Source organism: Mirounga angustirostris, unplaced genomic scaffold (assembly GCF_029215605.1).
Source record: "Mirounga angustirostris isolate CCGP_5_RB_7025 unplaced genomic scaffold, mMirAng1.0.hap1 SCAF_9, whole genome shotgun sequence".
Lineage (NCBI taxonomy): Eukaryota > Metazoa > Chordata > Mammalia > Carnivora > Phocidae > Mirounga > Mirounga angustirostris.
The window spans coordinates 80,809,337-80,824,730 of record NW_026991717.1 but is presented as its reverse complement, the minus strand read 5'-3'; the positions used below and the strand labels follow the sequence as shown (position 1 = coordinate 80,824,730).

The 15,394-nt window shown below is 33.9% G+C and overlaps 1 protein-coding gene across 7 annotated transcripts in view; it reads right to left on the bottom strand.

Moving 5' to 3' along the window:
* The window catches only part of ARHGAP5 (Rho GTPase activating protein 5), an 80,748-nt gene that overhangs the window by 58,840 nt on the left and 6,514 nt on the right, over window positions 1–15,394 (bottom strand). For all 7 annotated transcript variants that reach the window (XM_064570933.1, XM_054513668.2, XM_064570935.1 and 4 more), the window contains exon 2: window positions 4,953–8,840. In XM_064570933.1, coding sequence (XP_064427003.1) covers window positions 4,953–8,672 — 3,720 coding nt within the window. In that variant the 5' untranslated portion in view covers window positions 8,673–8,840. The remainder of the gene's footprint in view (window positions 1–4,952; window positions 8,841–15,394) is intronic.

The following is a 15,394-nucleotide window of genomic DNA, read 5'->3' as shown; positions in this document are numbered from 1 at the left end:
CAGGACAGAACTACTACAACCTATTTAATAGTTACAGGATTATTCAGAGCTTTCTTGTCTAGGTAAATTACATATTTTTAGGAGTTAATTTTGTTTATACTTTCTAATGTCTTGACATTAAATTGTTGACAGTATTCTATTCTTTTTAATCTGATCTATAATTATGTTTCCTTTTTCATTCTCAGTATTTAATTATGTCTTCTCTTTTTTTCTGATCAATCTTGCAGGATATTTATCTATTTTTCTAGCCTTCTTAAAGAATCAACTTACAGCTTTACTGATTTCTCATTTGGTCTCTGTACCCCTATAATTTTAAAACTGAGTATGTAGGGGTACCTGGCTCAGTTGGTAGAACATGTCACTCTTGATTTTGGGGTTCTAAGTTCGAGCTTCACATTGGGTATAGTATAGAGATTACTTTAAAATAAATTCTTAAATAAATAAAAATAAACTGGGGGTGCCTGGGTGGCTCAGTCAGTTAAGTGTCCAACTCTTGATCTCAGCTCAGGTCTTGATCTCAGGGTTGTGAGTTCAAGCCTCACACTGAGCTTGGTGCTCAGCATGGAGCCCACTTAAAAAATTAAAAAAACAAAAAAACAAAAAACCCTGTGTATGTACATCAGCTTCCCACCTAGACTACGTGACATCAATCTCTTCCTTACCTTCAACCTGAAGTCCAACACAACTTTCCCTGCTCCTCTGGTCTTGCTTAACTAACTGTTTTTAGATTTAAAACAGCTCTTCAGTTTAGTAGATTTTTATAAATGCAATGCTATTTCTCAATACCCAAATAAGGGCAGTTTTGTATCATCTCTCACCTTACTTTAGTCACAATTTTATGCCCCTGTACAAATGATTCTCCCCACCTAAAATATCTTTTCTCCTTCTTCAAAGCCAATCAAAATATCCAAAAGTGGTGATTTACACCTTTCTCTTCATGAAGTTTTGTGAAATTAACTCTACACACTCTATGGCAATCTGTCTAGAGTCTTTTAATATTTATATGTAAACAATACTATCGCACAATAGTGTATTTACTTTTTTATTTAACAAATTTACCAATGTGTCAGGCACGGCTGTAAATAAATATGAACTGATTTCTCAAAGAAGTCCTAAGAAGTATGATTATCTCTATCTTCCTAGTTGGAAGCGCAGAGAGGTTACGCACTTACACTTAGTAAGTGGCATAGCCTGAATTCAAATCCTAGAAGTCTAGCTCTAGACCATGTGCTCTTAACAATTACACTATGCTTCCTTAAACTGCTCTAGTAGTACTTTCTTAACACTGCCCCAAGCACAAGGTACGATCTCTCAAACTACCATTTAAGCTCTTTAAGGAATGCATGTCTTCAACTTTTCATATCCTTCAACAGCTTTCTGTACAGACTTTAAGTGTTTAGCAGGTTTTTAATGAATGCTTACTGAACTGAAACATGAGAGGACAATTACTGAAGTCCAGATGACACAATGAAAATAATTTTTAGGCAAACTAAGTTGCACTAAAGTGCTCCAGCCTTTCTGTAATGCTTAAAAAACACTACCATGGATAACTGTGATATAATAAAAATAAAACAAGACAAAATCAGAGAGGGAGACAAACCATAAGAGACTCTTAACCATAGAAACAAACTGAGGGTTGCTGGAGGGGGGGATGGGGTGGGGGGATGGGGTAACTGGGTGATGGGAATCAAGGAAGGCACATGATGTAATGAGCACTGGGTGTTATATACAACTGATGAATCAATGAACTCTACCTCTGAAACATATAGTGTAATAATACACTATATGTTAATTAAATGAATTTAAATAAAATAAAATTAAAAATAATAAAGTTAGTCTTGGAGTGAGCTATTTCACTGTGCATATATACAAAGCCATAAAATATAACTGTGACACAAAACTGTATCTATGAAATTTCACTGTAAGTATCTATGAAATTTCACTGTAACCTATGTTTATCTTTTTAAGACCACAGGTACAGAAACCAAACACTTAAGTGACACCTGATTTAAAAATTACTTACAGATGTAAAAGCTTCTAAAATACAATTTCTCCAATTTTCTTAGAATTCAAGTATAATACATGAATCTAAAAATTAAAGCAATGTTATACAGAAGTGCAAGGAAATTCTAAAATAGCTCTAAAAGACAACTGAAACTACTGAGTTAAGGCAACTGAAAGATTATAAATACGATTCAAAGCCGACTCACCACTTCGAAAGAAGTGAGGAAAAGATGGACACCAAATGGAAAAGAGGTATATTTAAACAAAAGATTGAGTGGAATCAAATATATGAACCATTTCCAACTGTGAGGAAGAGAATCTAGGCCCATTTTTCTCTGTGGAATAGTAATAAAAATTAAAGACAAATTGTAGTCAGTAACTTTAAGATGAGGTGATTGTAAATACCACCATTATTTTATGTACCTCTAAAAAAAGGAAAGAATAAAATCCTGTGTTAATTAACATATGTCATCAATTACTAGACATATCCAGATTTAGGAGCTATAAAATAATAAAAAAAAAAAACCTGCTGAATTTTAGAATCAATAAAATGCTTATCTTCCTGAGCTTATGACAGGGTTACATCCCAATAAACCCATTGTAAGTTGGAAATATTAATTAAAAAAGCACTTAATACACCTAACATTCTGATCACACTTTAGCCTAGCCTACTTTAAATGCACTCAAAACACATTAGCCTACACGTGCGCAAAATTATCTAACACAAGCCTATGCTATTAATAAAGTGTTGAGTATCTTATAATTTACTGAATACTGTACTGAAAGTGAAAAACAGAATGGTTGTTTACCCTTGTCATCATCTGGCTGACTGGAGCTACAGCTTACAACCATTGCCCTGCATCACAAGAGAGTATTTATACTGGATCTCCCTAGCCCAGGAAAAGATAAAAATTCAAAATTCTAAGTATGGTTTCTACTGAATGTGTTATTGCTTTTGCACCATCATAAAGTTGAAAAATCCTAAGTCAGGGACCATGTGTGTAGTTAAGTGACTACATAAGACAAATCAGGTATGAGGAAATTTAGTTCAATTCAAGGAACATTATTAATAAACTAACTGGAATCAGAGGCTGTGCTAAAATTTCAGAATATAAATACAAATTTGGCTTATTCCTTCCCTGCACAGCGCTCTTAGTTAAGAAATTAACACTAAAAGGAGGAGAGTAATAAATATCAAGTCTTCGGAATACTCATGTCTTCAATCTAGTGATTCTATTGCTATACATTTATCCTAAAGAAATGACTGAAAAGGAACAACTTTTATGCATATTGGCCACTGCAATAAAAAATGATAGCAAAATTTAAAACCTGGAAGCCTAATCACCCAGTTTTAATACAACTTGCTCAATGGAAAATGTAATGACTAAAAAGTATAATCAAAATACTATGGAGCAATATGGAAAAATACAACTAAGTGAAAAAATAAAAAATATATATACACTTTTGTCCAAACTAAATAAAATTAGGAAAAAATGGGAGAAGATATAAAGAAAACTAATGAGAAGGATGTTCGACACGTTCAAAATCTGTTTTTGATTACAGATTGTATATTAAATAATAATACTGTATCATCATTAAATTTCTTGATTTTGGTACCTGTACTGTTGCTATTTAAGATAATGCTCTTATTCTTAGGAAATAAAGTATTTAACAGTAAAAAGAGCCCAACATCTCCAACTTAATCTCACAGGGCTCAAAATGAATAAACCCCAATAAATACCCACACCAAACAGATCAACGAAGAGGGGCAAAATGTAAAGAGCTGGTAAATCTCAGTAAAGGGTATAGAAAAGCTCCTTTTACTCTTCCTGCAACTATTCTCTAAGTTGAAATTTTAACAGAAAGTTACCAAAACAATTAAGTAGACTTACAATCAAAAATGGAAAAATAACACACACACAAAAGCAATTTAAAATGGAATGACTGTCAATGCTTTATCTTCGTTAATAAGCAGTAAGTAGTATTAATAACATAAGCAAATTGAGAAAAAATGCTCAAGTTTTTTTGGCAGTGATAAAACGTGTAGGGAGGACTAGTGATAATGGGTTGAGTATGAAAGATGCCAAAGATATTTAGCTAGTAGCATGTGTTGAGAGTACCTGTAGTAAACGTATTAAAACTATGGACATAACTGATGAAGAAACTATCAATATAGAGAATAAAAGTCTGCTGAAGGCCATCTTAAAACCATAAATATCTTGAACAAAGTTTGTGCGCACTCAAGAGTCAAAGAGTACTAGAAGTGAAGGTGCTAAAGTACCACTGTGATAAAGATCTAATGAAAATTATTAAATACAACTTAGCATACATATTTAAGTTTTTAGTACTTAATACCATCAGGTAAATTACTATCTACTGAAAACAGATATTGCTATTTAGTCAGAATGCTACAACTCAAACTTCAGAAACTTTTCTACATGTCTTTAGGCAAAACACCACCATCCACAAAAGAGATTCCTAGAACTATTAGTAAATTTCCAATATTACAAATTATAAGTTTGACTATATTGTTAATATCCTTGAATGAGACAGGTATATCAAATTAATTTTGCAAAACTGATAGGTCAAAGAAGGCAAAAAGATATAAACGGAATGCTTACAAACAAAAAAGCAAAATCACTCTATAACTGGGTTTCTATTAGGAAAATAAACATATTCACCTAGAATGATTATACTGAAGAATATGAATTCAAACTTCTACACTAAATAAGGCACAAGTAAAAGGCAATCTAAAAAGTAATGAAAATAATTCACCCTCACAAAATATTCAGAAAATTAAAGAGTTGCTAATTATATTTAATGAATGACACAAGGTATCCTAAGTTCTCAATGATGTCAAATTCATTATCTTAAAAAATTTAAATACGTATTTTAAAAAGCAAAAACAAACATCTTTATGAACATCACTTACTATGAGTTAAACTTACCTTTTTATCTTCTTTTACTTTGTGGGTTTTCTTCTTCATTTTCTTATCATCTAACTCCTGGTCTGAAGTGATTGCAGGATTATCAATACCACCTTTCCAAGTTTCAACAGGAGAAAGAAGTGGATCTTCCTCACTTCCACGGTGTCTTCCTTTTCTTTTTGTTTTAGAAGTGGTGAAAGCCTCATCATCACTTGCATCTGAATGTGTTCTTCTATAGTATGACTTGGCTTTACTAAACAGGGTTTTAGATTTATATTTGTATTTTGAAGGCCGCCTTTCCCCATGACTTTTCGACATTCTATCAGAAAATCCATTTTCTTCATCTCCTTGGGTGTTATTTACAAATGAGTTTCGAATTTTAATAATGCGAGTCTGACTATCATCTGGGACAACATACACCTCTTCAGAATAGCCCTTCTGTTTGAAAATTGTGTCAATGGGTTCCGCATAATTATCTGAAGGATCTGTATCTTCAGGATGTGCCAAAGGCACCCGGGAAGTCTGTTTTCTTGGATTTTTACCGATACCAGCTTCAATTGTTTTTACAAGGTTTGGATCCAGTTTTTTCACATTTGTCTTAGGTACAACTGGTTTAGGTTTAATAGGTGGAGGCACTTTATGGTTGCGTTCATGGTCATGACAGTTTGGGGTGCTATGAATAGGATATTCATTTCCTTCTAAATCTAATCTGTATCTAGAACGGTCACTAGGTGTTGGAAGCAACTGTACATCATCTCCAATCGGGCTATAAGGAGGCGGTGCTTCTGTATCATCATCTGAATCAGGGTAGTTGTTATATGGAAAACAGTCTCTGGGAGATGGTAGAAAAACATCCTCACTTTGATGGGTTGATTCCCTTGTATTATCAGATAAATAGGAATTTTCTATCATATTTTTTTTCTCTAGAACATCACTGAAAAACAGTGTAAAGACCTCAGTTTGCCGATGATACTGAGATAATGAATACAGTGCTGTAAATTTAGCAGTGATCTCAGTTGCAATGTGTTCTCCTTCAGTCATTAATTCCTTGATGGCCTCATTTTCAAAAAAATCTGCTTGGCTGTCAGTAACTGCCACCAGCTGTACAGGAATGGTGTCCTGAACTTCTGATAAAAATGCTCGAAGCATTCCCATTGACGCTTTCCGTTTGGCAGAATAAACTAATATATACCCATGAACCAGCTCATCTTTCCTTACTCCAATTGAAGAATGGTATGATAATATTGTGATCTGTATTCGCCTCCTTTTTTCACCAATGATTTTATCAAGCATTAGGGAATTATTTTGTCCAGCTTGAGCAGCACTACAAGAATGAGAATCAAGGAAGGGTGAAAGAATAAGATCCACACTAAAGGGATCACCACACATGGCACACATGACAATTCTCAGGTCAGCTTCTGATACATCCTTACTGATGGGAACTGGACTCACCACATCTAAATTATGTTTAACTGATTCTAATACTCCTCTGAGAGCTTGCTTTATTTGGGTTTCATTAAATTTACGAGGATATGTACCAGGAGGTACATCTACAAAAGGGCATTGTAACTTGTTTGCCAATTGTTGCCCTTGGTGCCTGAGAATTGGTAGATTCTTACTCATAGAATCTCTCTGATTAGCCAGAATTAGAGTAAATGGAAGATTAGCCATGTACTTATCTTTTCTGATCTGAGAAGCTTCAGTTCTTATTTTTCCAATAAATTCCCCAATAAAATTCAATGACTCAATGGAATTAAATACACAGAAGCACCCATGTGGTTTAAAGGCGGCAGTCCACAATTGACTTAAGAAGTAAGGCGACTTGGCATCAACTGGCCGAAGATCAAGTTCATAAATTTTTCCATCTAAGGCATACTCATCATCAGTGGATTGTGTTCTTATCTCATTTGCTAGTTCTTGAGCAAGGCCATCCTTCCCTAAAATGAAAAGGTTAACTTTATCTATACTGGTACTATCATGATACAACCGTAAGCGGCCATGATCCAACTGCAAAAGACTACTAGCAAGTAACTGCTCCACTTTAATGTCTGTACAATTTTGGCCACTAAGACAGGTTTCTTTAGTGGGATGATAAACAAACCCTATGTGCTTAAGTAGAAGAGATTCCCTATCAGGTGCAAGTTTCTGTAAAGCTTTATATCTAGGTTCTTCACTCAAAACTGTATGAATTTCACTCATTTTATCTGAACTAGGTGTTGCATTAAGATCTAAATCATAAAAAAGTTCAGAGTGCTCAAAAAGCATTTCCTGAAACTCTTCTTTGGCTTTTTCAACAATTTCTCGCTGATGCCTACCATACACCTCTTTGCTATCAGCCTCAGTGATATATTTGAAGGCTTCATCCTCCATAACAAAGCACATAACTTCTTCCCACGGCTGCCCAGGTGAAATGAACTGAATTTTTTCCAGAGTCTTTTTGAATTTTTCCTTCATTTCTACCCTTCTCTTCTCTGATATGAGATGTTGTACATGGTTCTGATAAACTTTTTCAGCTTCTAAAGTGCTCAGGAGGTCAAATGGGATTCGTCTATCATTAATTTTATCTATATGGTCAGTTTCATCCCAAGGTGTTTTTTCTAGCACCACAAAACATAACTGAAAATCTGCTCTCTTTTCCATTAACTTCAAAGCTTCTGACCAATTCAAATGTTCAATCTCTTCTAGGTTTGGCAAAAGAGTGTTAAAAGCTCTTGGTAAAGTATTTATATATTCTTCTCTCCTTTTTCTTATATGTTCCTGTTTAAGTTGTTCTATATGTTTTGAAAATGTATTTCTGGCCTTTCTTGTTCCCTCTAAGTTGATGTATTCTTCATAATCAGGATGATTTTTTAATTTATTACTAACAGTTTTCCAAGTTGCATGATAATCTCTCACAGTCTGCACAAGTTTTTCAAACTTATCTGTTGCTGTGACAACAAGTTGTCGCTGTGTTTTATAAGCATCCAGATAGGGAATAATTTTAGGCTTGCCACGAGTTTTATCCAACATTTGTACCAGTGCAGTGAAACATGTCTCAATGTTGACATTAAATCGTGCTGATGTTTCCACTACGAGAAGGTTCTTTTTGTTTGAAGCAAATGCCTGAACTTCTCTAAGATAATGATCCACGCATTCATCACATTTAGTTGCTGCTATTATTACAGGTTTTTTTGATTTTGATAGTTGGACAAAAAGATTATTCACAAATTTAAGTTGATCATCAAACTTCCTATTGCATCCCTGACTCACATCAATGCACAGTAAAAATCCGTCTACATTGAGCTTCCCTTCAGGCATTTGCTTCTGTTCAAAGTCTTGTTCCAAGCCCAGCTGATCAGTGCAAATGTACATTAGTTTTTCTGCTGACTGCAATTTAGAGGCAGCTGCACGTTTTATATATGGTTGCAAATTCGTACTCCGATGAGGCAAGAAAGTCTGGTCATCAATGAACTCTGTTTGTTCAATGACATGAATTTTGCATTCTACTCCATCTTCACCATTTTGTGTTATGTCACCCCAATACAAAAAGTGATCATTGTTTACTACTCGTCCTCCGAAGTCAATGGTGCTAAGCACAGAAGTATGCTCTGGGTAATATTCATCTGCTTTTGAGCGTACAAATCTATTGCACAAACAAGACTTTCCAACTCCACAGTTACCTTTGTCTTTTTCAGTCCCAGAGAGTCCAACTACACTGATAGTATAGGATGGGGGGCGAGGCTCTTTGTTTTTTGCCATCATAACTCTCTTCTCATGTCTCTACATTCATAAAGAAAGCCAGATATACTTCTCATTCTGAAAATAAAATCATCTCAAAATACAGATCCCAAAGTTCAGAACTATATTTGGTTCTTTGTATTTCCCTCATTTCTGTGCAGAAAGGTCTTCAAGATCATATGGATCATCTTCCTAGAAAGAGGAGAAAAAGGACAAAACTTAATCACGAATTACACTTCACATTATATACACACTAAAGATATTCATAAGAAAGAACTATGGACATTAACAACAAATATTACATGTATTTTAGGAAACCACCATAAAGACTGTTAATGATTTACTGTTATAAACGCAAGATGACTTCAAAATTTAAAACAAATCTAACAATTAAAATAACTACACACATAATTTAAGGTAATGTCTCAGAAAATTTAAAATAAGCCCCAACTAACCAAATGTACATTTTGTCTCTAGTCCTTCCTACAAGTCTGAAGAAATAACTAGTCTTTCCCCCTCCCTCAATTTTCCTGCCTTCTGTGACTAGACTATGTTGGTGATAATCAAATGTACTAGTTGCCATAATGACTCCCTCACAACTTTCAAAAACAACCTTTCTATTACACTGTTCCTCAAAGCTTGTTCCCTAATATGGAATCTCATATAAATTTAGGAAGATTTTACAATTAAATAAAATTTTTCATAAAGTTTCAACACGCTCCTGTGAAATCTATCACATTTTATGCCCCAAAACAAATTTAAAATATTCAAATACTTCAAACAGGAAAACAGACATGGACAGTTAATACAAATATTGAGAGTATTTAACTAGACCAATGTTTCTCAAACTATCAAGGTGGAGGATCAATTTTTATTTCATATCTGCAAGTCCAAATTTGCAAGACCCAATAAATGAAATTTTTTAAAAAATCTAAACCCCAATTAGATTCAAGAGACATAAAATTACTGTCTAACTATTTCTAAATGTTCTTGATTTCTATATTCATTTCCTCTCAAGAGTAATTACAAAAAGCTCATGGACCACATTTTGAGTAGCACCAAGCTAAAGAATTTTGAGATTGTATATTTGAGACAATCTTTGAGAAATATTTGATATACCAGCAACATGAAATAACCTTGAAGAGTTGCATGTAATTTAATTTAGGTTATTTACGTGAAAGCAATCAATCAGTCTTTTATAGAAGTTTTTATTTTTAGATTCTTCACACTCTTTTGAGGTTGAATTAAAAGTAATTCATCATTTCTACCACATCAAAATTTCACAAGACAGGGAAAATACCAAGTCGTGTACATCAACATATGTGAAAATTATCTTCAATCCAGACAAAATAAAGAACATAGAAAAAAAAATAAAGAGGTAACAAAGGAACCATCATTTGCCCCCAAATACCTGGCTTCTACACTGACCTCAACTGCAAGTAAACACCTATTCAAATTATACATTTACTATACTAACAACTAATGATTAAAGAAATTGTTATTATAATTTAAAATTATGACTATTATTTCTGGTAAAATAATATTAAAAATTAAAATTTCAGATTTACTTTTGTATTTCTGAAGTGTATTCTATTAGCCTCAACTACAAATATTAGTAATACCTGCCATATGATATTCAAACAAAGCATTATTAGATTCACTTTCACAACAAAATAATCCTATGTTGAAGGAGCAACACAAGTAGAAAACCATGAATAAAGAGAACTGACCTCAAAGCTGTTATTTATGAGTTTTTGACAACAGTAAAATTGAAGCCACTTGTGTCATGGTTTCCCCCATCTATAAAATGGGGCTGCTTATCTATACAAATTAAAGAACTAAATCATCTTTTTAAATGTTAAGTGCCTAGCAAACAAAAAGAGTTTAAGAAGTATTAGAATTCTGTATTAGTTTGATTCTTGGAACCAGTGAAGCTGTCTAAAGATTTTTTTTTTAAGATTTTATTTATTCATTTGAAATAGAGACAGAGGAAGCACAAGCAGGGGGAGAGGCAAAAGGAGAGGGAGAAGCAGGCTCCCCGCTGAGCTGAGACCTGGATGCAGGGCTCTATCCCAGGACCTGGAGATCATGACCTGAACTGAAGGCAAACACTTAACCATCTGAGCCACCCAGGTGCCCCGCTGTCAAAAGATTTTTTTTTGTAAAAAATGACGTGATCAGACTTGTGACTTAAAAATATTTATCTGGCAGCAATATACACAATAATTAGAAGTAAAAGAAATTAGGGTAGTCCCATCCAATCCTATTAACTCTTTTTCATTAGTAGAACTTCTAAAAAATCTTAATCTGGTTAAATTGGGTAATTGCACCTAGCACCACGTTTAACTTTCTTTACCTAAACTGCATGAAAGAATATTTGTATTTACTGATAAGAAAACAAAGCGAATGAACTGGATAACAAAATCATACACAGTGATAAAAAGGCAAAATGAAATTAGTTCATGAAAACAGCACGATTCTACAACAATTAAGAAAAAAAGTGAAAACACAGTAAAACACAAGGTCTACCCTTCCTTCTTACTAGAAAAGCAGAAAACTGCAGACAATAAGCTTTAAGATGTACATCAAAAGAAAACATACCTAGTGATTACTCTGGGGAATTTTCATGTTAAACAATATGAACACTAGCACTACATATAGCTCTTTATTAAACAAAAATCTATTCTAAAAACTAAGAGCAATTCAAAGACACGTTAAGACTGTCCCCTGCCTTCCAGTTTAAGAGACACAAAGTTAATAGAAAAGTTAACATTACAAAGTCCTATGAACCTGAGTATTATAGAAAATTCTTAACTACAGACCTAATCCCTTGCCTTAACAGTCACTTCTTTATTCATTTCTCATATATGCTTATTCCAAACACATTAAAAGAAACATTCCTGCTCTCCTACAGCATATACCTCAGAATACTGAGACACCTATTTTAAGTTATAGAGTATAAGCAGAAATGAAAACACTCATCATAAAATGTATTTTAAAAGTTACAGAAAGAAAAGGGCCTTAAAATTAAATGAAGATGAGTGGAGGCATGAAGTTATTACCCTTTCTGGAAGCCTTTTTATCTAATGAGAAATAAAACGATTATATTGAGGATAAATTTTAATACTGAGGTTTCAACATACATCCTAATAAATTTGATAGTGGCAGGCTCTGAATCATGAATATTAAACTTTAAATTAAAAATGAGGTAACTCTGTGTGACATTTATGGTTTTCACACCAAATTCACAATAAACTACCAATTAGACACTGAGGAACATCCATGTTCTTCTTTCAGGAAGGCTATCTCCTGGTTATTTTGAAATCAGCTCCAGAGCTTATGTCATGAGTCACTACAAAGTGATTTTCAAATGGTGGTGGAAAATTCTTTCACCTACAGGTGGTAAAAAAGAACACTGGACAAATAGTTGCTCTCTCCCTCCAACTCAATCATCAAAGCAGTACATGCTTTATCTGATTTACAAGTTTACTTAACTCAAAAGATCTTTTAAAAATTTTTTCCCAAAGCTTTAATATTTTAAAAAAAATGTTTTCAGAGTTTAAAAAAACTTGAGAAACCAACAGACTAGGGAAAAAACTGTCATCACCTGTCCTCAAAAACATTTTGCTATTTGTATGGGTGAGTATGGTATTACCACCTCATGGGAGAAAGAGAGCTTTCATGAGTTTGGCTGTAACAGGTTATAAGGGCATTTAATTTCAGTCACCTGGATAGTTTATACATACATGAATTATCCACTGGCCCTCAACATCCAGGTCAAAATTACTGTCCATTAACTAACCAAGGTAGTTTTTCTTCTGCACTGATAAAAAAAAAAAAAAAAAAAAAAAAATCCCCTCTTTTGTGTGTGTGCTCCTAGTAATAAACTAATGGCCAATATCTATATGCAGGCTATTCGATTTATTTGAAAATTCCTTTCAAATTTGTTTAATGATAATATTTGATTATGTTGATCCATACAACTTTCCAATTTTTGATGTGACTTTACTTTTATGTAACTTGTTCTCATTTTCTCCTATTTTTACCCTTGAAGAAACCATGACAAAAGTAGCAATGATCTATTCAAAGCCATCCAGTTAAAAGGAGTCTCTGGATAACCAATCTTTATTTTCTTAAGCAGTAGTACTGCTTTTCAACAGTTTGCAATGTGGTTTCTTTTTTTTTCTTTTTAAGATTTTATTTATTTATTTGCTAGAGAGAGAGAAGGAGCAGGGAAGACAGGGCTAGAGGGAGAAGCCAACTCCCACCGAGCACAGAGCCTGATGTGGGACTCGATCCCAGGACCCCAGGGATCACGACCTGAGCCAAAGGCTGACTCTCAACCAACTGAACCACCCAGGTGCCCCAGCAATGCAGTTTCTCATTCTACCTTTAAGTTTAACTTACAACCATTTCAAGGAAATGTTTAGATTAAGTACCTTCCCAGAAATTAACAACAATGTATAATTTGAGTAGAACTACAGTTGATGAGAATTGGAGGGAGAGGGCAACTATCTGCCCAATATTCTGTTGACTGGTCCCTAAAATTGTCTTAAAAATGAAGCCATCTATGACTGAGTTTTCTAAGATATGTGACTAAACCATTCAAACACAACATGCTCCTTTTAATGGAGTTTTAATAACATGAAGTGACTTTCTGAAAGAAAATTTTTCAAGTTCTACAGGGAATCTAGGAAGAATCAATTCTTAGTAATTCTGGACTTAAACCAAAATTTGTTTTGTACCTTCTCACAAAGCTTACATTCATAAATAAAAGCTATAATTTTAAGATTCTATACTTTAAAGTTACTATACTTTGTCAGGAAATTCCTGTTGGTCCTATCTTCAAAATATATGGAGAATTTATCACTTCTCATTACATTTATTGCTCTAATTCTGACCCCATCCACCATCATATCTGGCCCCAGATTATTCCAAAGGCTTCCAGACTAGTTTCCCTGCTTCCATTCCTGCTCCTCTTCCCCTGTCTATTACTACCAGAGCAGCCAGAGTTTCTTTTAAACATTAAGTCAGAGCTTCCCATTCTTAGGCCCAAAACCTTCCAGGGGCTCCTAAAAGTCACAGTCAAATCCTTTCTATGGAATACTATAAGATCTATCTTCTCCAACCCTATCTTGCTCTCTGACCTACTCTCATATATTCTCCCATTCTCATTCTGCACCAGTCACACTGAGGAACACCGTTCCTCAGCATGTCTCTGCCTTTACACTTACTTTTCCTAATAACCCCCAAAACCCTCCTTGCCTCTTAATTCCTATGTTACTATACAACTTATTTATTACTTGTCATTAACTCTATCCTTCTCCCCACCCCAGACCATATTTAATAAAGATCCACAAAGGCACAAATCTTTTATTTCACCAATGTATTTCAAAAGCCTCCAAGAGTGCTTCCTATGTACTTGCTACTCAATAAATCCATGAGTCCTAACAAATATTAAAATCAAAATGTTCTTAATTCTTTGGCCAAAAAAAAAGAGGAAATCACATTATGTTTTCTAAATAAGCACTGTACTATATTAATCTAAAAGGTTTTCTAAAGCTATTAATGGAAGGGCGTGCGGGTGACTCAAGTCAGCTGAGCGTACTGGTTTCAGCTCAGGTAGTGACTTCAGGTTAGTGAGATCAAGCCCCCGAGTCGGGCTCTGCGCTCAGCACAGAGTATGCTTAAGATTCTCTCTCCCTCCTTCTGCCCACCCCCCTTCATGCTCTCGCTAAAATAAATTAATTAATTTAAAAAACTATTAATGGAGGAAATGCACATGCATTTCAAGGTCCCAAAAAGTCAAAAATTAAGCATCAGAATGAAGACTATGATCTATAATATATTCAGCCAGAATAACCATCTAGTTTTTGTTTTTGAAACATTTTTTAGAATCACAAATATTATAAGAAATTACACTTTCAAGACCTAATTACACAGAAGGATCTTTGTAGTTACATGTTCCATCTTCTTTAAGTCAAATAAAATATCCCCTATATAAACAAATATTTGAGAAAAGACAGATCCAAGTCTGAAGATTTCATATATTTCAAAATTTCAGGCAATCTACACTAGCTTAATAAAAGTATCAAATGAATTACTAAAGATGAATATGGTACAATATTGATATAGTATTACTTTTCTTAATGCTGTTCATTCTCAATAACAAATTTATCAATGCTATGAAAAATTAGAAGAGAAAAGCCATTTTAACATACATGATAACTAAGTAAAAACAATGTAATACCTGTAGAAAAGTCAATTATATTCCATAATATTGTCTTTGACCAAGTTTTCTACCACATAAGCACATAATCTTAAGGCTGAATGGAATGCTAAATACAGCATTCCTATGAACCGGTCTTTACACAAAACTATAATCAAGTGAATGAAAAGAGAATCTATTAAAAATTTCAACAACTTACATAGTGACTAAATAACCTGAAAGCATATCTTGGTAGGATTCAGGATTAAACTATGTTAGGATAGAGATTTTGTTCTATTTTTTGGTTGTAGTTGTTTATTTGTTTTACCATATTCCCATCACCCTGAACAGTGCCTGATACACAGTGGGTACTCAAATATTTGATGACTAAATGGGTCAATCTCCATACTCAGATCCTAAACCACTAGGCAATCTTGAAGTCGTATTTGTAGTCAAAATTAAAAATTACAACAATGCTATGGGCCCAAAGACTATCAGTACAGCAGTATATTCTAATATAAAAGTCCAGAGTTTTTTT